General features: G+C 37.5%; 2 protein-coding genes across 4 annotated transcripts in view; one reads left to right on the plus strand and one right to left on the minus strand.

The window, feature by feature from the left end:
• Positions 1-16,635, plus strand: part of adarb1b (adenosine deaminase RNA specific B1b) — a 106,921-nt gene extending 90,286 nt beyond the window's left edge. For all 3 annotated transcript variants that reach the window (XM_056754783.1, XM_056754784.1, XM_056754785.1), the window contains 8 exons: positions 611-1,536; positions 5,535-5,649; positions 5,995-6,163; positions 6,555-6,706; positions 7,351-7,519; positions 10,641-10,822; positions 12,553-12,731; positions 12,968-16,635. In XM_056754783.1, coding sequence (XP_056610761.1) covers positions 611-1,536; positions 5,535-5,649; positions 5,995-6,163; positions 6,555-6,706; positions 7,351-7,519; positions 10,641-10,822; positions 12,553-12,731; positions 12,968-13,144 — 2,069 coding nt within the window. In that variant the 3' untranslated portion in view covers positions 13,145-16,635. The remainder of the gene's footprint in view (positions 1-610; positions 1,537-5,534; positions 5,650-5,994; positions 6,164-6,554; positions 6,707-7,350; positions 7,520-10,640; positions 10,823-12,552; positions 12,732-12,967) is intronic.
• Positions 16,636-24,532: 7,897 nt separating this feature from the next.
• agr1 (anterior gradient 1) lies at positions 24,533-27,134 on the minus strand. The gene is made up of 8 exons (XM_056755328.1): positions 27,000-27,134; positions 26,128-26,250; positions 25,945-26,008; positions 25,812-25,864; positions 25,469-25,545; positions 25,290-25,353; positions 24,940-25,023; positions 24,533-24,751 (listed from the first exon to the last, which is right to left on the minus strand). The coding sequence occupies exons 2-8, from the start codon at positions 26,225-26,227 to the stop codon at positions 24,684-24,686; spliced, it is 510 nt and encodes a 169-aa protein (XP_056611306.1). The 5' UTR covers positions 26,228-26,250; positions 27,000-27,134; the 3' UTR covers positions 24,533-24,683.
• Positions 27,135-27,407: the final 273 nt, after the last annotated feature.

Genomic DNA, 27,407 nt, shown 5'->3' on the forward strand with positions numbered 1-27,407 from the left:
TACTAAAAACTAATTTTTTATAGTAAGTACAAAAGAAATATGTGAAAATGTAACTACATTTATCTTATTATTATATATTTTAGTATTTAAGTGCACCTTTTTTTACATGAGCAACAATATTTAATACAAGTTAATAGTGAAACTAATTGTATTAGCATCTTTAGGGTCCCTCTATATAATTACAAATTGAATGGAGAGACGATAAATGCAAGAGTCTAATTTAGATATTGCCTTTGTTTTTAAATCAATATTTTGTAATCCATTCCTATGTCTTTTGTCTTGACTTACCAATGAGATGATTGATTTCACTTTAATTGCACAAGCCATTGCATCCAAAATGAACACTCAAACTGTACTCGAAATGAATCTGATGATTGTGATCATTTAGACGTTATACCCCATGGTCTTAATTATATTAAGAGCTTTGTTTTGTGCAGTCAGCCCCGCTATAATGCTGTTTCGCAAAATGAGTCTAAAATCTATCATCGGCACAAACAAGAAACACACATCACTTGTTCGGTTACAAAGAAAGATAAAGGAATCTATAAATTTTACATTTACAAGATCCTGCAACGAAGGCGTTGTAAGTTACTCTTTCTGGGCACCGCAGGTTCATGCAGCACCGACGTAAAGGAAAACCGCAACCTGGACAACGTGTCTTCTAAAGAAGGAGTCGGCCTGGTCGAACAGCTCCCCAATGGAGGCGGAGGTGGGGGTCGCAAGCGCCCCCTGGAGGAGGGTAACAATGGCCATGCGCATTCCAAATTCAGACCAAAGAAACGTAAAAAAACGCCAGGGCCTGTTCTGCCCAAGAACGCCCTGATGCAGCTGAACGAAATCAAACCGGGCTTACAGTACAAGCTGCTCTCGCAGACGGGTCCAGTCCACGCTCCCGTCTTTGTCATGACCGTCGAGGTTAACGGTCAGTTGTTCGAGGGCTCTGGCCCCACCAAGAAAAAGGCCAAGCTGAACGCCGCCGAGAAGGCCCTGCGTTCCTTCGTGCAGTTCCCCAACGCGTCCGAGGCTCATCTGGCCATGGGCCGTACTCTCACAGTCAACACAGATTTCACCTCCGACCAGGCTGACTTCCCCGACATGCTCTTCAACGGGTTTGAGACGCCGACACTGCCCGAGGAAGCGTTTTTTCTGGGCTCCAACGGCAACGGCTCCTTTAACCCGCTGGGAGAGTATCCCTTGCCCCAGGCGCCAGGTACTAACAGTCTCGTGCAGGCACCCCTTCCGCCTCCCTCCTTCACCTCCTCATCCAGCGGCAAGAACCCGGTCATGATCCTCAACGAGCTTCGGCCGGGCCTCAAGTATGAGTTTGTGTCAGAGAGCGGCGAGAGCCACGCCAAGAACTTTGTGATGGCAGTGACCGTGGATTCGCAGACGTTCGAGGGCTCGGGGAGGAATAAGAAACTGGCGAAAGCCAGGGCTGCCCAGGCGGCTCTGTCTGCTCTTTTCAACATGCAGCTGGATCAGACGCCATCCCGCCAACCCATTCCTAGTGAGGGCTTACAGCTCCATCTGCCACAGGTAAGATATCCACACCAAATTGTCAAAGAAATCTTTTATGTACTCTTTCTTTTGTGCAATTTGAAAAATACTATGAAAGGGTTTTGGAGACTGAGGCTGTCACCTAAACCTTCATCTTCTTTTGTGCTTTGGACCAACATGAGTTACGCGTGATTCACACGGGGCATCGGCGTCGATGCTTGATGGAGGGCATGTCTGACGCAAATAGTGACAACAGCCAATCCCTTTTAACCACAACACAACTGTTCTGATTGGCTGTTGCTTGCATTGGTGCTTGAAAAGTTGAAAATGTTCAAATTCTGCAGTGACGCGACGGACCAACAATTTGTCCAACGCGACACATGACGTCACCTATTCAAAGTAAATGAAGAGTGTCAACGAAGACGCCCTATGTGAATCTAGTGTGAGAAAGGAAATGAGCTGTAAAAGAATGACTACATGTGACAGCGTCTTAAGATGATTCCATCTGATGCATACATCCATTGACCAGTAAATTGAAACAATACACCATGTCCTGCTGTGTGAACTACCTAAAGACCATATTTATTTTTTACAAAGTTTTTGAAAGATGCATGAATAATTAATGTCTATGCAGCAGTGAAGTTATGGTCAGGAAAGTTTGTTCATTGCCTGAAGTCATGCAGGCCTCAAATGATAAATGTAATACAAGCTGGTTCCATTACAAAGCTGTAAATAGTTCCAAAAAGTTATAAAGTTTCCAAAAGGTGTTGCTGTCATGTTGAACTACGTGTTGCAAACACATATACTTCGACTTAATCTACCCACAAGTCAGACTATGTTGAACGTCTGTATATCTAACAGTTATCTGATGAATATCAGATCAAATCCTCTCTTCACATCTCATAGCGTTTGATTGCCGTTTCTGAGCTCTTTAAGTTTATCAGAGATTCTTCTTCAAGTCTTTATAACATGATATTCAAAGCCGGCAGATCATTGAAACAGATATCAAGATTAAAGTTTAGATTAAAAGTAAGACTGAGATTAATGTGTGAGAGTGTGCGTGATTGTACGTGTGCCTGTGTGTGTGTGTGTGTGTTTAGACCATTTATGATGCGTGTTTGCTCTGAAATATCTCAAAAGTATTTTTCAAGTACATTTAAAATGACAATGGGCTATAGAACTTTAAGGATATAATACTTTTTTTGGTGGCAGATAAACCAAAATCAGTGCTAAGGCAAGTATCTAAATCTGTCTTTTAGTTTTTTTAATAAACATAATATTTGAATGATAGTACATTAATTCATCCCTTTTAAGTTGTAAATGGGTAGTTGACAAATATATCGTACATGTGCCTAATGATGTGACAGCAAATACATATTTTTATGTAATTTTATAATAAAATATTAATAAGTAAGGGATAATGTACAGGCAGCCAGTTGTTATTGCAGAAATAAGTGCAGACAGTGTGATCAGGACCCGAACGAAACAGAGGGATTTGTATCACAGTCATGTGGCTTATTTCGCTATAACATCCTGCTGCTTGTATATTATCCTGCTTATTACACGGCTACCTGCCACATCAGAAAAACATAGACATGAAATGGGAATTTTAAATATTTTTTTAGCTCATTTTTACCAAATGCATACCTTCCTCGAGGAAAAGCTGTTTACATTCGAACAGGAAATTTTGTTTAATCTTTCTGTAAATGTAATGACATGTTATCTAAAGACATGTATATTTAATTAAAAAAAAAAACTTGATTTGCTGCATCCGGGTTACCGTGTGTTATTACTTTTGAGCAGTTGTTATCTGGGAATGATGAACCTGCAAAAGTACGACTGGCCAATCAGAATCTGCAATCCATCTGCATTGCAGATCTGCAATCTGAAATATAGAAATATTGGAAATATAAAGTATTTAAAAATACTTAGAAAATCGCCTTTAAAGTTGTCCAAATAAAGTCCTTAGCATATCATGTTAATTATATGATAATTGTTTTTATATATTTACAGTAGGGAATCTTCAAAATATCTTAATGGAACATGATCTTTAATTAATATCCTAATGATTTTTTTCCATTTTTCCAGCACAATGCTTTTTTGGGTATTGCCAAAAAACTTCCTGTGCTGTTTATGGCTGGTTTTCATGGTCCAGGATCACATATTATTTAAATTTTTTGCTATGTCACACGATAGGACACATGTACGGTATAACTACCCAAATGCGTATATTGTGAATAGTTAGCATCGTCCATTCTTAACAGTTTGTCGAGAAGACCAAAAGCCTGCCGTTTGTTTGAAAAGACGTCTATTTACACATTTCCAAAAATCCTGTTAATCCAGCTTTTGAGATAAGGCCGGTCCTGTCCAATCTTAATTAACATCTTCCTCTAAACCGTGTCAAAACAAGACATTTTGTTTCAAACCGCCCGCTACCTGTCCACTAAGAGCAGGTCTGTCGACGTTATGTTTTGCTGATAGCTCTCGGGTTGTCTGTTTGTGTGACGGATACATCGTATTCAATGCAGAACCCCATTATCCATCTCTATCTGATATCCACATATTTAACATGTCGTCAATAGGGATTGTGTAGATGTTTTAAACAGATGGTGACAAGATAAATAGACTCCCGTTTTTGGTCGACTGATGGTTTCAATCCGGCTATTTTTGGTTTTGTGAAGCCATACAGACAGACATCAATGTTTTAAGATGAATATGCCATTTTTTCTACTCATTAATCGCAAATGTATCTCACGTTATACTGTAGCAAAATCTCTTCAGATTGACTTGTTTTTGCTGTAGCAACGTGTATATTTTTGTAAAGTGGGAGGCCATTAAAAAATATGTTTTTGTTTAAATTATTTTCTGGTTAGCCCATGCATCCCTTGTCAGCTGTCTATTTTGCCAAATAAAAACAAATAAAGATCCTTCCGTTCGATGGGAAATTTCTCTGTGTCATAAAACGTTGTGTGTGTGCTCCGTTTCAAACTCCCATTAGCCGCGTGTGAAAGGCTGACTGAAGTATTTGTGAAGTTATGTCAGACCTAATGTCTGTAATTCGTGCTCACTGGGCCATCGGTTTCTCTGTGGCATGATCATTTTCCAGCATATTATCAGAGAACTAAAGAATGTCTAGGGAAGTGTGGAAATATCTGAGGTGCTGGAGGAGAGTTTCAATAAAATATTGATATTATATTGCAGCAGTGAAAGGTGAATCTGAGGTCTACAGTCAATTCTGATCAACTTTCGACTGAAGTCATGGTCTTATTTTTAATAATAAATTGAGCTTGAACGTAGTGTTCTGGCCATTCAAAGTCTAAATAGCCTACTGCTGCGTATTGATTTCTTTCAATAGAAAATAAGACATTTATTTCATAAATAGTTGACTTGGCTTGACAAAAGAAGGAAAGCTGCCAGTAGATCCAATCGCGTCTCAGGGTCACAACGCCAAGAAGTTGTTTGATAAAATATCAGAAGGACATTTCGATAGACTGTTTCGATAAACACACACACCTGGCTCGAAATTAACCTACGATCTGTTTGTGATAAGAATGTATTTTATATTTAATTTATATTTATATTCATATTTACTTATATTAATATTTTATTTAATATGTAAATTAATTGTTTTAAACTAATGAAATCTACTGGACAGGTAATGATTTTTTGAGGAGGTCTAAGTTAGGTTTGGGCCACGTGTTGTATTAATTTTTTTCGCTGAAACCATCTATAAATTCAAAAGGGTATTTTGATGATTTGTAAAATACTGTATGGAAAACAATCTATAAGCAACCCTAAACTTAATGCATTTAAAAAACAATTTACAAACATAAAATGCAGAGAGAATCATAAACAATAAGACCTAAAATGTTTTGTCAAATTAAATTCATTCAGTTTTTTTCATATATTGAATGTAGTTGTTTCGTTTCTACATGTTGTCTCATACCTGCATGTTAAGGCATCAGCGACGTATTGTTGTAGACCTTGTTCTTGACCTTATTTTATGTGAAATCTGACCGCTGTATGATCTTTACCAGGTTCTTGCGGATGCTGTTTCCCGTCTAGTTGTGGACAAATTCAGCGAGCTGACGGACAACTTCACCTCTCCACATGCACGCCGGAAAGTTCTGGCTGGAGTTGTCATGACAACAGGTACAATTTTACCTAGAATTGAAAACCAAAACAAGATTGCTGTTTCATAAAAAGCACTGAATCAAAAAGATTTTCATTACATTTTAACTATTCTTGACTGTATGCATTCATCTGTTGATATTGATATCAGGCTGTGTTGATACTGAATATACAACACTACAGCAAAAGCAATTGTTCTGAATTTACAATTTTTTTTAAAAGTAATGAGAGAGAAAGACTCAGCATTGTGCAAAATAATAGTAATATCGTCAATAGATGGAGGATAATCTTGAAACCTGTATAGACTTCAGAAAGGACGTGTGAGTTAGTAAGTTTATTTCATAGTCCTGGTTTGATTCCTCTCAGGCACTGACGTCAAAGACGCTCAGGTCATCTGCGTCTCGACAGGAACCAAGTGTATAAACGGCGAGTACATGAGCGACCGCGGCCTGGCGCTGAACGATTGTCACGCTGAAATCATCGCTCGACGTTCCCTCATCAGGTATCTGTACATGCAGCTGGAGCACTTCCTAAGGTGAGACATTGCCTATGGTCCGTTACAGTACAATGTTTTATTTTTAATAAAACTGCAATCTGTAACTTTTCCGAATATATCGCTATCTCTTTGAAACATTTTGATTACTTTACGCCCTCAGTGAAACTGAACCCAGAAGCTCACATTATAACATTATTTTAAGTTTAAGGAGATATTTTAAGCGGCTGTTTAAGTATATTTGTTCAATGGCTGATATTTATTTATTTATTTTTAAGTTACAGATTGCAGCTTTAAGCATCTGGAGCCTTTTCACTTCAAAACAATATTCGATTTCTAAACGAACTTAACATCTTATTGATATAAACTATTTTATATAATTTAATCCTTTAAAACTTAAAATGTATACCATTTTTTGTACTGTTCAATTTAGCAACAATAAAGAGGAGTACCAGAAGTCCATATTTACACAGTGTGAGAAACGCAGCTACCGGCTGAAAGACAATGTCCAGTTTCATCTCTACATCAGCACGTCACCCTGTGGAGATGCTCGGATCTTCTCGCCTCACGAGGCGGGCGTAGAGGGTGAGCGAGGAATTAACCTAAACTATTCAATCTTTTGATGCCTCTAGAAATGATCTCATCTGGATGTGGACTTTATTTGATCAAATCCTTGTTAGAAGCGAAGGATCAGAATGGCTCTTATGATCAGGTCTCATTTCATTATAATTTCATTCAACTGCTTTTCAAAACAAATTTCATCAGCGTTTTAATTAGCAAACTTTGTTGTTTCCTCTCGTGGCCTGATTAATTTTCCTATCGAGTGTCGCGTTTAAATCATTCTGCATTTAGCCGCTTTGCATCAGCCGCACAATTATTTTCCTGATTAATCGAAGCCACCACGACAACATATTAACTCTTCTGTATGTTAGTGTTGTAAGTTAATTAAATATTTATATTTTTACACTTATTCATTTGCCGGGCACTTTTATCCAAAGCGACGTACAGTGCATTCAGTCCATTACATTTTAATCAATATGTGTGTTCTCTGGGAGTGAATCAAATGATCTTTGCAGACCTGTTGCTAAATCTGTTGCTGATTAATGCTTCCCGAAATGATTGCCATAAGAGCTTAATGTTTATTTACAATCTCATTCTCTCATAATTATAATTGCAGTAAAACTGAAAATGCAAACAATGACCCGCTTATGTTTTTCTGTTCATTTTAGACCAGGGAGACAGACACCCGAATAGAAAAGCAAGAGGCCAACTGAGGACCAAGATTGAATCTGGAGAGGGGACCATACCGGTTCGCTCCAGTAACACCATACAGACGTGGGACGGAGTTCTTCAGGGGGAGCGACTGCTCACCATGTCATGCAGTGACAAAATTGCGAGGTAGTTCCTGATTTTTTTATTAGTTTTATCAAATCTTTATTGACGTTTAAGTATTGGTTACATATGCAGAATGACGCAGACAGTCAGTTTAACAATCTTATATTGATAATAATAATACAATTTAATAATTAAATAAGGATATGAACAATAATAAAGGTAAAAAAACAGAAATATACAAAACCATTATCTAAAATATTCTGTATATAAAACAAAGGTGAGAGAAGAGAAGAAGAAAAAAGAAGAAAAAACAACGTAGTTCCTGATTTAAAAGTGAAAATTCTTGTGAAAACAAGTCCTCACAATCTGATTATGACATAAAAAGCATCAAGTCTGATTTCAACCCATAATTTCGTTATGATTTCAATCTTTGATGTGACTTTACTCAGTCGATATTAAATATATCAAAGTTATATTTTCACAGAATATTCTTCACATTATGTAGGATCATTTTATGTAGAGAACAGTATATCACAAAAAATGACTTTAGCTGTGTTGTTACAGACTGGGTCACAAATAACCTAGAAACAATAATAGGACAGTTCAGTTAAATGATTTGTCCTTCTGGTTAATTTTACAGCATAAGGTAAACATTTAAACCATCTCCGCTTTGTCACTAATAGAATAAAAGCTTTTCAGAGCTTTTGATGCACGGGTTTAAAACTCAATTTTTCAACCCTAGTTAAATAGGAAAGAAGGCCGTATTAAGCGGCTTTCATTTATGCAGCGGGGTCAATATGGCGATGCCGTCTGTCTTTGCCACCCGGCAGCTGTGAGCGCAGAGATAAGGAGGTGTCAGATACAGCTGTGAGCGGAGAGACAGGTCCTGTCTTTCTTATTAACACCTGTGTTCACCCCCTGCACACATACATTAACCAGCATTACAAACCCGTATGGCTCTATTTCTTCTGCAGAACACAAAAGAAGATATTTCGAAGAGCGTTGCTAACCAAACAACATGGCAAGTATTGACTTCCAGTGTATGGAAACAGAACTATTAAGACATTTATCAAAATATCTTCTTTGTGTTCCACAAAAGGTTTTGAACAACATGAGGGTGAAAAGATGATGCCACTAACTTATAAATTGATGTTTTCCTATACATGCCCTACACCTCATCAAGTGCTGTGAATTTGATAAAAAGCGAATGTGCTTTTGTGTTATCTGTAAGCTCATTAAATTGATCGTGTCACTTTGATCCTGAATTGTTTGTTTTCAGTGTAAAACAGTGTTTAGTGAGCCAAAGGGTTGGTTAATATGTTGCTCAGGGACGAGCTGAAATGCTCATTGGCAGCTAAACTGATGATTGCATCCCTCAGTCAAGGGAAAGCTGCACATTAACAGAGATCAATGACTGGTGTGTTGATGAAAACTGACCCTGGTTTAGGAGATGCAGTACCTGCTCTGGGTGACAAGATTCATGTTTTTAACTGAGATACACAGGAGGTGGTGGATATCCCTCTGAATCGTGCCATTCCACCTTCATATGACAGTAGCTCAGAAAACAGAGTTTATTTGATTGGAATATTAGAAAATGTCAGTTTTCAGTTGGTATATATTGGAAGTCTAATTTAATGATTTGACCTTTGTTGAATTTCTTAAATAGGATTGAATTGAATTTACACTGAATGAAATCTTTATAAGAAAATATTAACCCATTGTGTCTTTGGATTTGACTTTGAATATTATTGTAAAATTAATAAATTATGATGACGATAACAATAATAATTGTTGTTGCATTATTATTATTATTCATTCATTTCACAAAAATATGAATATTACAATACACAATAAATATTCATTAATTTGTGTTAAAAATAATAAAAAGTCAGACACGAAATCTAAATATTATTTTGATAAAAATAAACGAAAATCAATTATGGAGCAAGAAGGGTTGTCAAACGATTAATCGCGATTAATCACTTCCAGAATAAAGGTTTGTGTTTACACAGTATATCTCTGTATACTGTGGATATTAATTTTGTAATTATAAAAACATGCATATATTTGATAAAAAATATATAGATAATTGTATTATTGGTAAATATAGATAAATACATGTAAATATTTCCTTTATAGGTATATATGTATGTGTATGTTTTTATTAATACAAAATTTATATGCACAGTGCACAGACATACAGTATATTATGTAATTTTTATTCCGCATGCGTTTAATAGCGATTAATCGTTTGACTCCCCTATGTGTTTTTTCTTTTTACATTACCATGATTCACAACCGCTAGCTTCTAATAATAAAATATTAATCTAATAATAATGTTTCAATAATAGAGGTGGTGAGAGAGGTGGAAATCAAATGCAGCTTTTATATCCAAAACTCTAAAACAGCCATAAATAATACAAAATATGGCAAATTTAGCTTCCCATGACTGGTTGTTTTAAACTTAAACAACCCAAGTAGGGATTCTGAAAACTAGTGGTATACCATTAGTTGAAGTTGGTTGGGTGTTCGAGGCAGCTGATTGGTCAGGCTGAGGATGAACGCTTCAATCACTTGAGTTTGGTTTCTACAGCAGGTGTTTTGGGCAGCAGATTTGGGCTTGATTAGGCCTTTGATTGTGTTCTGCAGAGACGTGAGACGAGATGTGAAGACACATGAGAGGCTATGAAAGAACGGCACTAATGAAACAATTCATCCACTATTGTTGAGTTTTTGTATATCACGCATTTGGAAATCATTCACAAATGGTCTGCCGGTCAGATTGCTTTTCTCACATGCACTGGCTGGGGATCTCACCTATCGTGTAACTCATTTCATGTGGTTTCCTGATTGCCTTGTACACACACATTTTCGTAGTAATTTTCGAAACGTTTTAGATGGAACATGTGAAATCAGGACATGAAAGCATGTATCATTATGTCAAGAGTTTAGAAAGGGCTTCAGGTAAAGATAAATAAATAACACATTACACAGACAGTATAACCGATGTGTTGTCTGCTGGTGGGTCAGAATCTAGACGTGGGTCACAGACGGCAGGGAGAAAACAATGCAAAGTGCACACTATAATGCAACAAAGCATGTATTTGTGTGAGAATATGAAAAGTAAAAGTCTTAAAAATGAAAAAAATGCTGAGACTTACAGCTCTGTTGTGTCTGTCTGCAGATGGAACGTGGTGGGCATCCAGGGCTCTCTCATGAGCTACTTCACCGAGCCCCTCTACTTCTCCAGCATCATTCTGGGCAGCCTGTATCACGCTGATCATCTCTCCCGAGCCATGTACCAGCGGATCGCTGACATCGAAGACCTGCCCCAGCAATTCTCGCTCAACCGGCCCCTGCTCAGCGGTGAGAGAGCATCAACCACCCATTCCCAAATCATTCACAAGTGCCCCTGATGTCCAATTATATTATCATTTACTGGATGGGCAGTTTTCCCACTCTCACCTTCAATTCTCTGCTCTGTTGATGAATTACGGGAATTTTCTCAATTTCAGTCTTGCATGGGCGGCGTGTTTATCCGGCACCTGAATCCCAGATGCCCGGCTCTTTTGCTCTGTGGAAAATAATATCTTTTTATAGCTTGGTATTAATAGCTTCCTATGCAATATGGACAAAATGTTTGTTAATTATTAAGACATACTAACACACTGCATTAAACTACAGCTTCAGATGTTTTTTATCACATGTTTGATAATACAGTATAATTTATTTTTAAATCTGAAATTTATTTGTTACTATTAATGTTTTAAATGTATTAAGAGAGCTTACATAACCCTCACAAACAAACAAACATCATCTTATCATGCTAATCAAAAAGTTAGTACCTTTGTTATCCAGTCGTTTAACTTTGAGTGTTCTTGTCTTGCCTGAATTACATCAGATATTTGGGAGAATCTGCTCCTTTTAACAGCTTTACTGCTGAAAATCTCCATTTGATGAAATGTTGTGAGAGGTTGAAGCATAACGCAGCCTGGTACTCTACCGATGCATCAGAATACCAGATTAACTCACAGAAGAGCTCTTCTGCAATATATAAATGATCTGAACTCCTCTTTCAGACTCATTACTAAGTCTTAGTGTCCAGATACAAAGAAAGTGTGGAAGATTTTATTTAAGACATTTATACTTCACAGAATATTAGACTAATACGGCCCACAAAACTATCAATGAGAATCATAAGGGTGTCAGAAATCAATAGTTGTGATATTAATAAACGTGATTATCGATATCGGTTCAATAAAACACATTTGATAATATCATCAATAATCCATCTTTGAATCAGGTTAACACGGAGTTGGTGGTATTGCATCAGTTTTAACATTTTGCCTTAAGAGCAACAATGGTTCCAAACCTTTTCCCCGCATTCTACCCTTCTATTTGAAATATGATTTATTATTTTTGTGAAAAAAGATAAAACAGTAAATAAACAAAATCAATTTGGCTGATAGCATTATTTTATTTAGTTGAGACCACGATAATATGGCTTTTGTGAATTCTTTTTGATGATGTGATTGATGTAATTGAACAAATATTGAGTTTTTAAAGCAGTTTCTGACAATAAAAAGCTGTTAATATTAAAGAATTTTAATTGTGATTTTCTGGAAATAAGTCATAGAAGATTCTAGTAAAATGTGAAATATTATAGCATTTTTATAGAATAAAAATAGAATATCCTATTATAAGAATAGAATAGAACAGAATACTTATTGTCGTTGTTAAAAAAAAATGACTTTAACGAAGGAAATGAAAAATGATCTACAGAAGACAATATTAACAGATATTAATTAAATAAATGATATCCAACACGTGATACGAAAAACTTTTTACTTTCTCCGAGATTTTGCTCAGAAATACATTGGTTTAATCAATCCATTGAATAAAAAGTAACATACGATGAAATGACAAAAAGGCATATTGAACCTTTTCAAATAGTTTTTATCTTCTTTTGTGCAGAAATACCTTCGCTATATCATGTTGCTTCCACGAATCAGAGCCCTCTCAGTGTAGCAAAGCATTAAAATTAAGAAGTATGCATTTTTGACTGAAGCTTTCCGCTGTGGTTTGTGTGTTTGCAGGCATCAGCAACGCTGAGGCGCGGCAGCCGGGTAAAGCTCCCAATTTTAGTGTGAACTGGACTGTAGGAGACCAGGCTCTAGAAGTCATTAACGCCACCACGGGCAAGGATGACATGGGCAGACCTTCTCGTCTGTGTAAGCACGCCCTGTACAGCCGCTGGGTGCGACTGCACTCCAAGGTAAACTTTATATTGAACTTTCTCCGTATTTGCCAGCGTCCAATGAAATATCTCCTTGCCTGCCATCTGCCCCGCTCAAAAATAAAACAGTCTGAAATAGCATGAGGTGGTTAGGCTGGTTTATTTTGACGGTTTTAAAGGGATTTGGGGGCGTTTTTATGCAGGTCAAGCAAGGTCCATTTTTTTCTTTGAATATGATTTCCGCTAAGCGTGATTATTGTCTCATCTCTCCGCAGCTCTCGTCGACCCTTCGCATCAAAGTGGCCAAGCCCAGCTCATACCACGAAGCCAAACAAGCGGCCATGGAGTACCACACAGCAAAGCAAACGCTCATCAAAGCCTTTCACAAAGCGGGTCTGGGTGCTTGGGTAAAAAAACCCATCGAACAGGACCAGTTCTCTCTGAACTCTTGAAGGGAACAAACAAAAGACGTGACAACAACCAGCTGTTAATACTTCACTTGATGTGCGAGTGTGGGTATGCGTGATGGTGTTTGTTCTCGGACAAACCAAGAACCCTTTAGCGTCTGGCATTTTGCTCTTCGTGTGAACTGATACCGTTTTATTTGTATTGCAGAAGCACATTGTCCTTTAAATTCGTGTTTGTTTGTTTATTTAGTGGCATTAGCCTACACCAGATGATGGAAAGTCATGTCGATTTTAACTGGAAAAACGTTCTTAGTAATTTTATTTTGTTTTCCGTTTCGTGTGAGAGGGTTGAGAAAAACCATGATGCCATAAATGCGCATGTCACATGGCTTTAGCTGTGCACAAAAGGTTTTGAAGGTTTTCCGGTCCAGCCTATTCTAATCCTGGCTCACCTTTTCAGGCATGGTTCTCCTTATTATGCAAAACATTGAATTTTTTAAAGAATCATAATAACATAGCATGGTCCCTTTAGATAGACACACAAGTCAAAACTTTACTGTAGTTTTAGCGTACGCCGTCTTTCTAGTCGCAATAGAGTTCAATTTGACCTTGTCGGGAAACTTTCATTTCTTGAAATTGTATTTCCACCTAGTTTTATTTGAATCGGAAGTGGAAGAGGGTGTTGGTATTGATGCAACCAAAGTGCATTGATGTTATTAAACGTTTTTAAATGCATGTATGTGTTTGTCGCTCGGATTCCGACCTCGCTGAAAGAAAAGCTCTTTATCTGGGCAAAAAAGATTACTAGCCAATTAAATGGACCATTTTAAAAGCCCCTTCTTAATTTTTTTTTCATATTGTATTGACTATAAGCGGTTCGAATCCGACGACAGGTTTGATGGATCTGCTGGTGTTATGCGACTAACATTTATGTTTCAGGAATAGTTAAAAAATCATTAGTTTAAGGAATAACTCACCCAAAAATGGTACCCGTTGACTTTTCATATTAGGAATAAAAATTACTATGGTCAAGTCAGAGCCATTGAGAGAGAGAGTCGCGTCAACTCCGCTGACTCCAACGGGACAGTTTTTTCACAGGAATGGTGGTTCATGGAGGCTCCGGGAAGTTACTAGTAACGCATGGATCTGAGACTAAACAGACTAACTGAGGTAAACTTCTAACCCATTTAAAGATGAAAGCCTTTTAATGAATAATAAAATGAAAGAAATAAAGCATTTAAAGAGAAAACATAACTTCCTGGAGCTATCTAAAGGGTCCATGAATCACGTGACGCTCCAACGTTTTGGACTTCCGTTGGCAGAACTCTCTCTCTTAATGGCTCTGTGTCAAGTCAACCGGGACAATTTTTTGGGTGAACTATTCCTTTGATCACCTCTGCATTCTTCCAAAATTATACTGTTATTATAGAGTGTTACAGAAAACCAACATTTTGGAGAAACTTTAGACAGCATTTAACTGTCAGGCTATGAAAACTAAAAAAACATGTTAATTTAGATGCATGATAGATAAATAAATAATGAACTATTCCTGTAACATTTATTGTGCGTTAAGTCACTGCAGGTCTGAGATCAGGGCATACATACAAGTTTTTCAAGATGGCGGAATGGACTGAAAAATGATGCACGTTTATTATTGACGCAAGCCGTCTCTGCATGCAGAAGAGAAGTGGGTTTGAACGGAGACCTTGTGTTTTGTTGAGTTTTTTTTCCTCATAGACCTGCATTCCTCTACAAAGACTGCTTCAGTAAGACTAAAGTCCTTGAAGATGGGTTTTCCCCTTTGGAGACTTCTGCTGTACGGGACTGTGAGCAGAGAGCTCAGACTCTCTTTGATTTATGACTTATCCGGTGCAGCATGCTTGACTGTTAAGGTTACAGAAAGCGTGAACGCAGATCTGTTTGCAGATCTTACAATCTTCTCTGTAAAATTTTCCTAAAGTTGATAATTGGTGGGATTCACATTCCAGAAGTATTACACAGTACTGTATGTTCCGAATTGGATTTATGACAATAGTAATGCTAACATTTCATGATCATGATTTGACAGGAAACTGATGAAAAATGTGTATTTGAGTAACAGTTCACCCAAAAATGATGATTCGGCACAAATGTCTGAAATTGTGACAAATAAATATATTTTACTATAACCTTAAACCCTAAAAATAGTTAATGATGCCTCTGCGTATCGATAGGTCAAAGGTGCTCCCTTTTCACGACCCACGATGACATCAGGTTGCTTTAGCAGAATTGTTGATTTTAAACCTTTTAAAAGAAACCAGCAGTATGTGTGTGTTTGTTCGAATGTGTTCGTCTGTGCACCTGCTGCTGAGCCAAGTTGGCATTCTGCAGAGACGTGGTGGCAAAAAGACTTTGAGATTGCCGTGGAATGTTCACCAAAGATGTCCATGTTACTATTCTTTCGAGCATCCAAACAAACGGAGACTATTTTTTTAAGTTGAAAAAGTCGCAACGATTGTTCAGTATTTTACGGTTTTGCCTCGAGTTGTGTTCTTTCAATCACTGATGTATTTTTTATTGTGTATGTTTGTGTTGGTTGAGTCAGGACCGGCTTTAGGACATGCTCGTAATTCTCAGCACTCTTGTGAAACGTGGACGTACTGCTGTAATTATATTGTGACCCCCTCGGATACCGACGCAGTTGACTCTCTGCATATGTAATAGTTTCATTTTTATGTCAAAACACAACATGCATTTTGTTCAAGGTCTTTCTCAGCGCAGAAAAAAATACCAAGGCGGGAAGAAGGGCTCTTGTGGCCTTGTAGAATGGGCGCTAATGCATTTCTGAAGGGCCCCTATACGCGTACAGGGAATGTACAGTATAGTACTGTAATGATTAATGACTGTAGAGTTTGACTCCCTTTGCTCTAATGGAAAAGATTACTGCCCTGAAATTAATGAGCACAGTCAGTTCTGCATAAATGTGGCTCAGCAAAAAGTACCTTTTTCTGTGAGTGACTTCTCAAGGACAGCAGACTTGTGGGATTTTTGGTCTTTCTTTTTTTGCATCGTCCTATTTTTTCCTCTTCGACTCGCAGCTGTCAGAGCTTTACTTCTGTCTGCTTCTACTGTTACTGATGGCGAAATATGCCATTGATGATGTCACAATGTACTCGGTCCCATCTGAGATGGAACCTTTATTCTGTTTTTGTTTGTTTTCTGTTGCGGAAACTGAGCCGAGTGTTAGCAAAAATTCCCGACTTTCGTCCTCCTCTGGTCCTGGCCGGTCCGTTTCTAAACGTCTTGTGATTTGGTGACTGTACAGTGGAGTCCGGCGGCGTGCCGACCCGACACAGCTCAATCTTGGTCCGCACCAATTCTTGCCTGTCCTTCGTAATATCCACATGGGTCACCTGCATGAGCTACTTCACTGAAGCTGCACCCAGCATGACGACATCCTTTAAAAATGGACTTGTATGTAGAAAACAGGAACAAAATAGATCTATACAGAAGGAAAAAATAAAAACAAATAAAAAAGATCCTAGTTTACGTTTGTATATTGGTGTTGTTTTTTCTTGACTTTTCATGGTTGTGTGTGTGTGTGTGTGCATGTACTTGTACTTCATGACGAAGTTAAATTCTATATAAAAATATATATATTTTTGTGATTCATATTTCATTGTGTACTGTATAGTTTCTTTACTATATATATATTTTTTAACGAGTTATGTGTCAAATTGTAAAGCTGCTTTGCAGTGATGCACATTGTAAAAGTGCTACAGAGAAAAATGTATTGAAAATGGCCAGCATAATATGGGACAATGGAATCAGACATACAGCAGCAGGAAAAAGTTAAGAGACCATTTCTGAATTAACTATTATGTTTATAGGTATAATGATCATTTTTGTTTCATTCTGTGAAGAACTTAAATTAATTCTCCCAAATTTAAAATAAATTCTATTTGCATTTATTTGCAGAAAATGAAAGCTGGAGAAGCAGGTCAAAGTAACAGAAAAGATGCTCTGTATTTTCTAGACCTCAAATACTGCAAAGAAAACAAGTCCAGATACACTGTAGGCAATACGGTAATATTTGTACATGTATTTTGGAAATATTCACAATCAAAAATATTTCATTTTTTGATTCATTTTTAGCAACATTTTCTTGCGTCTTGCATATTTTCTGTTGGATAACTTTGTCAATCCTGAGGTTTGATTTTATGAAAATTCAACAGAAATGCAGATTACATGGAAATTTGAAATGGTCTCTTAATTTAGCAATAACTACAAAATATATTTAAATAAAACTTGGGAACACACCTGCCGCATGGAAAAAAATTGAATACGTTGGATAAAAGCATCTGCAAAAGTGCAGAAATGTAAAATGAAAGTGAAAATGTATTCAATTTTTTGTGTGAGGGTCAGGGTTAGCTGATAGATCATCTGTTGATATGAAATTAATATCATCGTGTCTGTGGTAAGTCTCCATGTGTAGAAACCAATGTGTTACTGTAATGTCCTAGTTCACTGTAAAACAACAACAGACTCACGTGTGATTCCTATGATCCATCCAGAGAGACGACACAGTCTTGTGTAGGTGCTGATGTACACAAGACTGTTTTCTGTGAGAAATTCTGCTGTCCCGGCAGCTGCAGGCAGAGTGCCTGTCAACACAAAGAATCCCTCTCCCGAAGCCCCTGGAAAGTTTCTAGAGGTATTTTCAGGACGTCCTCCTAAATTTCATCAATCTATGATTTCCATCCCTGCATGTGGATGTACAGTATCTCCTCCGCTGGTAGACTAACTTGACATTTAATTTATTATGTAATTTCCCTTGAATCGATACCGTCGCTAATCGTCTACCGAAATTGTCATACCAAAGTACGTAGTGCTTCTGTTAATAATGAATCAATAGCCACTGGTACATGAAGACTCAAATACTCTGTCTGCTGGGATGTGCTTATGATGTATATCAGGTAGGCCTAATTGGTCTTGTTCCCATGTTTGAGTGATTCAGGACGCCCTAAAGCCTCTTGCACTTGCTTTAGCTCAGTTTAGACATACAGAATGTTTCGGGGTCCCTTCTGTGCAATAAAGAGTGAATGTATAGGTGATTCACCCCAAAATCAAGATGATATTTAATGAAACTGTGAGAAATGGCTTCATGATAATTACAATTAAGAAACAACAAGAAGGTTGTTTGTAATAACTTTGGTTGTTGCATTATTTAACCAGACCTAGTACAATATATTTTACAGCATTTATTAATCTGTTAGTTAATACAATTTCTTATTTACGTTTTGCATTAATAATCATGTTAACAGATACAACATTGATTTTAAAAATGTATAAGTAAATGTTGAAATTAACGTACCCGATGAATGCTGTATAATTGTATTGTGTATAGTTCATTGTTATTTTGTATAGTAGCTATTAAGACTTACTGGGATCCAGAATATTGTATCACAGTAATGGGAATCTAATGATAAAAATATGGTCCTAAATGCAGAAAAGTTAATTGTTTTCAATGCATTACAAAAATATTTTCATGAGGTTCATAAAGCATGTCCTCTGCACACACTTTTTTGCACAAAAATATGTCAATAACACTGATTTAAAATAAAATCAGTGAAAATAGTACATCTTGATTTTAGAGTAGCCAGCCTGGTGTACCTAATGAAAAAAAAAAAATGATGTTGCTTTGGCCATTTGCTGGCTTGTCCCGACGCTGGCTCTCTGATATTCCTCAGTGATCAGCTTAATGGAGCCAAAGCTGCCGTTTCAGACAGTGTTCTCCAACAGATGGACTTTTCTCCTCCAAACACCTTCGCCGGCCTCATCCATGCATCAATGTTTCTCTACAGTCCAGAGGAACTCTGCATTAAAAATGATAAATCTAAAAAAACACATCTTAGTCCCCTCTAACGTCATAACATAAAAATGTAAGTGGCCAGATGTGTAGCGAACTTCGAATAATTTTATTTAATTGCAATCATAATTTATTATTACTAATGTTTTCTGAAACTAAATACCGTACCTTTGTTTATTTATCTAAATTGTATCTATTCATATATTATAAAGGCTGTGGCTCTTGTGGCAAAATTTGAAATTGGTGCTGAATTTTTACTTTATCATACTTTTTATAGGTTGTGTTTTATAGGTTTTTGGTCATATAAATGAAGTTTATTCTCACCCACAGCAATTAAATTAGAAATATGTTTTATTATTTTTATTGAGTTTTCAGAATTTATGCAAATTCTCTCAACTTATCTCTTCTTTTCACTTTCAGAGTGTATTTTTACTTAGATTTTCAAAAAAAAATTGGTTAAAATGTAAAGGCCTAGTGTTAGTTGCAGTCCATAATATTTTGGTACTGGTCTATTTAGTACCTTTCTCATTGCTTTTGCACCTCAATTGTATTTCTTTCTCAGCATATATAGGCTACAGCAATCACGTTTCTTGCAGTCAGCTCTATATGAGTCCATACTGAGCTGATCTAGCCTCGTTGAAAAGTCATCATACTCACGGGATTCTTCATCAGACACACCTGCAAAGTTTCACATGGGCACACCTGTCCAGTTTGGGTTCAAAATGAAGCGGCGAGCGAAGACCAGCCGCCTTAAAAGATATCGTACATCATCAGATTGCGTTCCTGGAGACAATGGGATCTGCACTCATTCAAGGCCCAGATTTCCATTTCAATTTTCTGCTCAGTGGAGTTGATGTATGTGGCGAATCGCTCTGCGGCCTCTCTCTCCACCGGCCGCTCCATCTCCACACCATTTATTAGCCTGGAATCCCTGTGACCTTGTCTCCTCGTGCGGGCTGACGCCACACCTGCTGTCACAAAGAGCAGAACGGAGGAGAGGAGCGGCGCGCTATGTGATGGCCTCAAACCCCAGGACATTACACATTTCTGCCTCCAGCACACTTCAATTTGGTTTGAACCCTGCATCTGTAGCTACTCCATTTGAGTTGTTGGTTAAACTTAACTTTTGCTTCATTCTTAGAGGTGGAAGGTTGGCACCGTGTTTTCTTAAATGCAGATTCAAAGTCTGTTTGGGGAATTCGTGACTATTTTGCGAAGTGGCTAATTCGTATGAATTGGTACGATGAGGCCTGCAACCAAGTACGATTATTGGAAAAAACAGTACTGTAGCCCCTCCCCTAATCAAGTCATAGTAAATAAGTTTTACGATATACAAATTAATTTATAATGTTTTTATGATGTTACCTGAAGATAGCCAATGTGTACAATTTGTGTTACATGACTGTCGTGAATTTTTCTAACATATTTTGTCAAATCAGATTAGATTCCTTTGATTAACATTGGAATAGGGACCGCCCACCAAAGATTTGGGCTCTTATGAGTTAAACCCCCCTCAACCTGGCAACCATTCACACCATCCTATGACATTATTTATGTATTGTGTACCGTTTAAAAAAAAAAATCTGAAAATGTGAACATTTGTTACTATTTTCACATGCAAATACTGATCTTTTGGAAATCTTTTGCACTTGCATTGTAGTTGGACTGTCAGGCGTGTTTGTTTTTCGTGTCATTGGTTTGGAAAGAGCACTTACCTCAGAATAAAGATATGTTAGTTTTTGTGTCCGCTAGATTGAGCGCAGTCTGTGATTACATTGTTTCCTGATGTCAAATAAAACACTACACGCCCATTCACTTCGCAGAACTATTTAGCTAATGTCTGGAGAGTTAATTGGACCTGTTCCCACTGCCAACCTTAAGCATATTGATCTATTGTAATTACTCTTGAGGTATGGGCGAGAGTCTGCAAGACAGAGAAAGAGAGAGAGAGACACGCCGTCACAGAAATGGATAACAGTTATCGGAGAGCTCAGACCTTCGGACGAGGAATTCTTTGAAGCTGACAGAATAATTAAAAACATCAGCCCGGTCTCTATTGATGGGTGAGCCTAACGTGGAGGAAGAATCAGGGCGAATTAGCATTTTGACCTTCCTGTTTCAATGGCATGGATGCCCTCTTTCTTCCAGCGCACACGCTGGAATCAAAGAGACATCAGAGACCACTCAGACCAGCCGGATCTCTGGTAAAGGTGTGCTATGGGACAAACGCAGGGAGGGAGAGATTAATGTCACATTACCTATTCATCTTTTCATTGCAAACTGTTTCCACAATGCCAGGGCATATTTGAATATCTAAATTGTCTGTGCGGTGCTGGAATGGCAGCAAATGGCTTTTGTCCTTGTCTTATTTTAGTGAGTCAAAACCTTACAGAACACTTACAGAATTCGGCTGTTTAAAATGTTTACATTTAAATTTCAACATTGCAGCTTATGCATAACTCTTTTTTAATTGCAATTCCCGACCGCATTAAATAAACACAACACAATGAGACTTCTTGTGATCTGGAAATTCTGCCAAAATTGTAATAAAGGGAACCTCAAGTAACTGTGGATCTCTCAAAACCCTTCATTTCTGAAATTTTAAATGCTTTTTAGAATTGTATAGATTTAACGTGATGGGCGCACACTTGTCCTTGAGAAACAGCAGAACTCTTTGTGCTTATGAATTTGCCCAACACAATAGATTTATGAAGAATAACAAATAGTACAGTTTGTAATACATGTGTCTCACTATAAAATTAAGTTTGTTACATAAGACAACGGAGTTCCCATCTTGCTTTTGCTTAGTTACATTAAATACTGTATTTGTTTCAGAGCTGTAAGAGAATCTAAAAAATAATTTGTTGAAACGATATTCTTTGGTATGTTTTTGGTTTGGGCGTCTTAAATCTTGCGTGTTTTGTGTCAGTCCCTGTCGCGGCGATGATCAATCCAAAGCCATCAGATTTCCTTTAAGATCATATTTAGGAAATGAAAAACACTGCTGAACATGTCTGACAATTTTTTGTGTGACCTTGGTTAAATCTCTTTAATTTCTACTTCATTTGAACCATAAGTCAATTATCTTAAAGCTTACAGGATTCATATTAGGAGTTCCCACAATCTTTGTCTCTAAAGGAACAACTGTCTCTCTCTAATACTGCCTGCAACCAACAAACAAAAGCATATTTCATGACCCTGATGTCACCTAAAGGCTATTGGCCACTCCTTTTGTGTGTTTGATGTTGGAACTAATAGAATGTATTAACATATTTTAATGAACATAAATGCTTGCTATGCTCGGCTCTAAATATAACATCATCCAGAAGTCATTCTTTGTGAGTATTAAATGATTTTCAAATATCCTTCACAAAAAAGCTTCACGGGATATTGACGTTTCTCTATTCGTGTGCATGATAGCTTCACGCTTTCTCGGAGCCTCTTCAAAAATTCATCACCAAAACACATTTATTAACTAATGCATTTATTTTCTGTGGGTAGATGTGTATTGGCACTCATCCTGGTTGTCTTTTGTGAAGGGCCTGCTGTGTGTGTGTTTAGAGAATATTGACACTGCCTCTGAACCTGACAGCCTTATTGGTAAGGGTGTGCTCATCTGTGGCATTAATAAGACTGTTCCCTGCACCTCTGTAACCAGAGTGCGACTGTCCGTCAGAGCCGTAACCAGGCGTACAGCATTAATTCACTCTGTCGGGAGAGGAACGGCCGTGCCGCTCCGCTCCATTACTCCCTGTGACCCTGGGCCGGGAAGGTTGACCGCCAGATTAAACGGCAGTGGGCAGAAGCTGTGAGCCTGTCACAGTGAGCGCGAGGTGTTGTGTCCCTTCCAAGGCGTTTAGCACACTCATCAAGTCACTTCTTCCTTATATTCTGTGTCAAAAGTATTTTAAAACTTCAGGCCCACCTCTTTATAATTATAATTTTTACTTTATATTTCCGTAGATTTATGTGAAAGGCATTTGTGATTGTCAGCATATGTCCCAACTTCTTAAAACACCTGTGCACGGTTGCATAAAGCACCTTAAGCTTTTCTCTTTACCAAAGACAATAGGAAAAAAACGTAGTAAAACTTAAGGTATATTTAAGGGCACACTTAAGGGTTAATGGCGCTTAACGCAACCAGGCCCTGGGATTTAGGATATTTCCCCCTTTAACCCAGAAGTAATTTCTGGAACGGCGCTGGTACTAAAAAATTGCAATCTCTTAATAATACTAATAAACCATAAGCAGCTTTCACGTTTTAATGTTACTAAATACTTTTAGTGATAGGCTACTACATCAAGGCGTTACTTCCGGGTTTGTGGTAGGAAATATACCAAATCGTTGTCTATGGTCTTGAACGCAGCTTTATACACTTAAAGAGACACAATCTGTTTTGTTATACCTGCGCATAAAATGCAAAAATCAAATTTGCTCCAAAGATAAAGTAATTTTGGCAGGTTTGAATCTTTCATTCAGACTGTCCATGAGGTATAGACGGAACTCACACCGCCGCCATGTTGAAATCACAACGAGGCAGAGCAGAGATGGAAAGAAACCCGTAAAGAAAGATAGACTGCAATGGTTAGGACAACCAACCTGGAGTTATTAAAACGATTTTGCATCTTAAATATGACAATATAAGCATAGGATGCATGTCACAAGTTTACTTGACCACTTAAGTACCATCACATATTAATGACTGTTTAAATGGCCATAAACGGGTTTCATTCGCGCGCACACATCCACTCATACGTTACGTAGTTTTGAAACGCATCATTTCTTCTGTGTCCTTTCTGTTTTCTTCCCACATCTTCCTCGTTTTCAATTTCAGTCTGTGAAATCAATCTGTATTGGTCAAGGGATGGTTTGTGCTTCTGTAGAACTGATTTATGTTTGCCTGTCTAAAGGGTTTAGATTGTTTTGCTTTTTATTGCGTGACATTATTTCATCATTCATGGGCTGAGTAGTAGGCTAATTCACAAGATTTGTTGAATTCAGTGAAAGGCATATGTTATTTACGAATGGGGAAAATACTTGAAAGGTGCAGAAAGAAAATATACGGTGACCAAACAAATACCAAATAGATTATAAGCCCAAATGTTTGTTAACTTCTGGGGCTACTCTAACCAAGTTCCTTTGATTTAATTTCGTATGTGAATGTCTTTTAATTATTAAATTAATATTATATATGTTACTTCCTACATTAGGAAGCCTATTGTATTGAGTTATTGAGCATTTTGTTAATAACCAATAGCTCATTGACCGTGTCCTCTGTACAGTGTGTTGTGCCATCTAGTGGATACTCTGTGTCATTGACGACTAGATTTTTACGTTGATTATGATTCACAAGATGAAACTTGTTTGTTTTTCTTCCTTTTTCCAGAAGTCGCAGATATGCCTCTTAATTCTTCGTAGTTCACACCTGCAACTCTTGGTAGCCTACTTGTAGTCATACATGTTCCTAATAGTTCAAATAAAAACAGAGGCAAAAATAAACCTGTTCTTGTAAATATTTCACTTCAGCACAAAACGCATTCATACCTCCTCATTATTACCCTGAAAGGAAACCAACCAACTTTTTTCAACCCGACAAAATACTTTATTTAAAGTTGTTAATTTGAAAATGGCTAGTTACACAAAGAACACCTGCATTCGGTTTACAAGTTTCATTAAAAGGAATGTTCTCTCCGCAATGAGAGTAGTCTGTCGTCTTGGGATCGTGTTTTGCACCCTTCACAGATCACCATGTTGCTCGTGTCCCTCCTTTAGAAGCATCTTGGCCTTCATCATGTTCTCCGCCACTACATACAAACACAGACGTAGACAGGGGACATTGATGCATGTTGAACTAATGGCTCATCTCAAATCAAACATTAAAATCAGGGTTGAATATATAGAATGTAGGTTACAGAATGGGTTACAGATGAGCTTCAATACACAAATGAACAAGCTGGCTCTTAGATGAGCTCATTAGATAGAAGACACTCACAGAAGTCCATGTCGGCTGGCTCGTAAGCGTAAATTCGGTTGGCGTACTTTCCGGAAATGTCAGCTCGCACAGTCATTGACGGATCTGGATGGATGGGTTCGGAGAAGTGTTAGGACAGATGTTGAATTGTGGGTGACAGAGAACAAAATGAAGGTCACCCCAAAATCCAAATTGGTAATATTGTTTAATAGCAAGGCAAGAGTCACAGGTTTGAACCCAGGGAACACAATGCACAGTCACTTTGGATAAAAGCCAAAGTATTTGAGAATAATAAGAATGCGACGCATATTTTTAGGACCATTTAGGTATTTGTTCCATGATTATTTACTCTTTTGATTAAGGAAACTCACCAACAAACAGGATTCTTGGGACATAGAAGCCATCAGGAGCCAAGTTTACATCGTTGGACTCATTCTGAAAATCATAATCACAGGTATAGATCTTATATCTCAAAATATTCTTGCTTTTATTTTATTTTACTCGAATGATTATTGACTTTACACTATATAATACAACATTTGTACTGTACCACTAAATTGAGCATGACGAAATCTGATTTGGCCATCCGTTGAATAGACGGATGTTCCGCTAAAGCCTTTTTCAAAGCTAAATGAGAAGGATTAGAGCACAGAGAGATTCACAAACTGATATGCAGTGGCCTTTTCCATCAACTTTACTGCGTTCCTGTGCTTTGTCTTTAAAATAATTAATTCATTATTTAATCCCCCTTATCTTGTTACGAATCTGTATGCTCTTTTTCATACATCATTGAGGGCAGAAAGACATGTTCTTGTATGTTCTTACTAGTTCAATAAAAACGGGATGTGTTGAATATGTTGAATATTTAAAAGGAGAACAATAAAAATGCAAACCTTTACTGTGTGGACAATCTTCCAGATGATGAATGACCATCAGAGGTTTTTTACTACGATGAAACAGAGATACTGTGAATTTATAATCTGCTGTAACATATACAGGGGAGTGTGGAGTGCAACGAGAGGGTACCTTTCTACCATTTTGGCCAATCCATCTTCATATGTCTGAACCCAAGTGATGTCATCGCCCCAGCCTAAAAAAGAAAGAATTAATTTTATTGTGAATGATTTTTTGACATAATACAAAAAAATTATCATTTTAATGTACTTCATAATTTTTAATAATGCCTTGAATGAGGAAATTCAGTATTGCCTCTTGAGAGAGTTTGGGTGGTGGACTTTTTCTTTCTTTGAGATGAGACATCACAGAAGACCAGAAATAAAAATAAAATATATGCGGGCCAGTTCTGCATGATGACAGTGTGTATTGGGCACCCTGGTGAAAAAGCCAGAGGAAAAGCGTAAGCAAAAGTGACATTAGATGTTTTTGTGGGTGGGTCCACATAGTACTAACATTGCATAGCATACTCTTAAATACAGAGTTGTTAAACAGGACAAACATGCTTCTGAGTTATTGTTCTCAGTGACAACTGTCAACTGACTTTATTAGTATTTCATTTGGGAAGCTCACAATTTATTAACTTTGCAAAATCAAAATACCAGTTGAAACATTGATCCACAATCTACTGATATAATTTCATACAACCATGACAATTTTAGAGCGATATTACATTTTGAATTTGATCCTAAATCTTTTCCTCGATCTAAATTCAGATTACAATCATCATATTCAAAAAGTACCAACAGTTTTGGAGTTTGCTTCTGTGCTTTACAGAAAAAATGTCATGAGTTGATTGACTAGAGGTTGGTTCACACGTTCATGGCGCTACAGCCACGCCAAAGTTCTGGGTTTGATTCTCAGGGAACACACAGGTGATGATACATTCAATATCTACTCTAAATACAAGTTGCATTGGTAAAAAGCCTCTGACAAACACAAATGTAAAGAACGTACTGTGCCATTTATTGAAATATTATGAATGAACCTTAAAACAAAAACTATTTGTGCTGGTCAGTTTGGACTAAATATAAGAAAATAGAACCATATATTTACAGCAAATCCAGACTATATATTTTGAGACACCACAGCCAATCATATTAAGAAGTTGCAAGTAAAGAACCTACCAGGTGTGCAACCGTTGAACCAGGTGTATCCTGCTGTGTTGTACCTCTACGCTGACAGTAACTGTTCTCTGTGTGGCGGGCATTCTTATAGTCTCATTCTAACCCCACAAACCGGTTTGGCATTCAGGAAAAATCAGAATTCCACTCCAGCTCATTTCCGTAGCCAATCACAGAAGCTCAAGAAATAATGGACTTCTGCGATGTACTTTAGCAGGTTTCTCTCTTTATTCAGGACACTATTTTATAACCTACTTCAGGTTTTTAGTCCATATTTTGGAAAGCACATCCATGCAGCCGTGCAACAGGCTCAAAAATGTGACAGTTTTAGGTGGAGACTTAAATGTTTCATGTCTAGACTGATATGTATCTGCATTCTCTTTATTAAAGGGTAAGTCGGGTGTGGCTGTG

The sequence above is a fragment of the Triplophysa dalaica genome, chromosome 8 (assembly GCF_015846415.1).
Source record: "Triplophysa dalaica isolate WHDGS20190420 chromosome 8, ASM1584641v1, whole genome shotgun sequence".
Classification (NCBI taxonomy): Eukaryota; Metazoa; Chordata; class Actinopteri; order Cypriniformes; family Nemacheilidae; genus Triplophysa; species Triplophysa dalaica.

Bases quoted from the DNA above. Each gene is read 5' to 3' on its own strand.
- agr1 (XM_056755328.1), bottom strand. From the start codon at position 26,227: ATGCAGAACTGGCCCGCATATATTTTATTTTTATTTCTGGTCTTCTGT. The intron at 25,354-25,468 runs GTACAGTACAAA...TATGATTTTCAG, and splicing joins TCGTCATGCTCAATTTAGTG to AATGAGTCCAACGATGTAAA. The intron at 24,752-24,939 runs GTGAGTGTCTTC...GTTTGTATGTAG, and splicing joins GCCAGCCGACATGGACTTCT to TGGCGGAGAACATGATGAAG.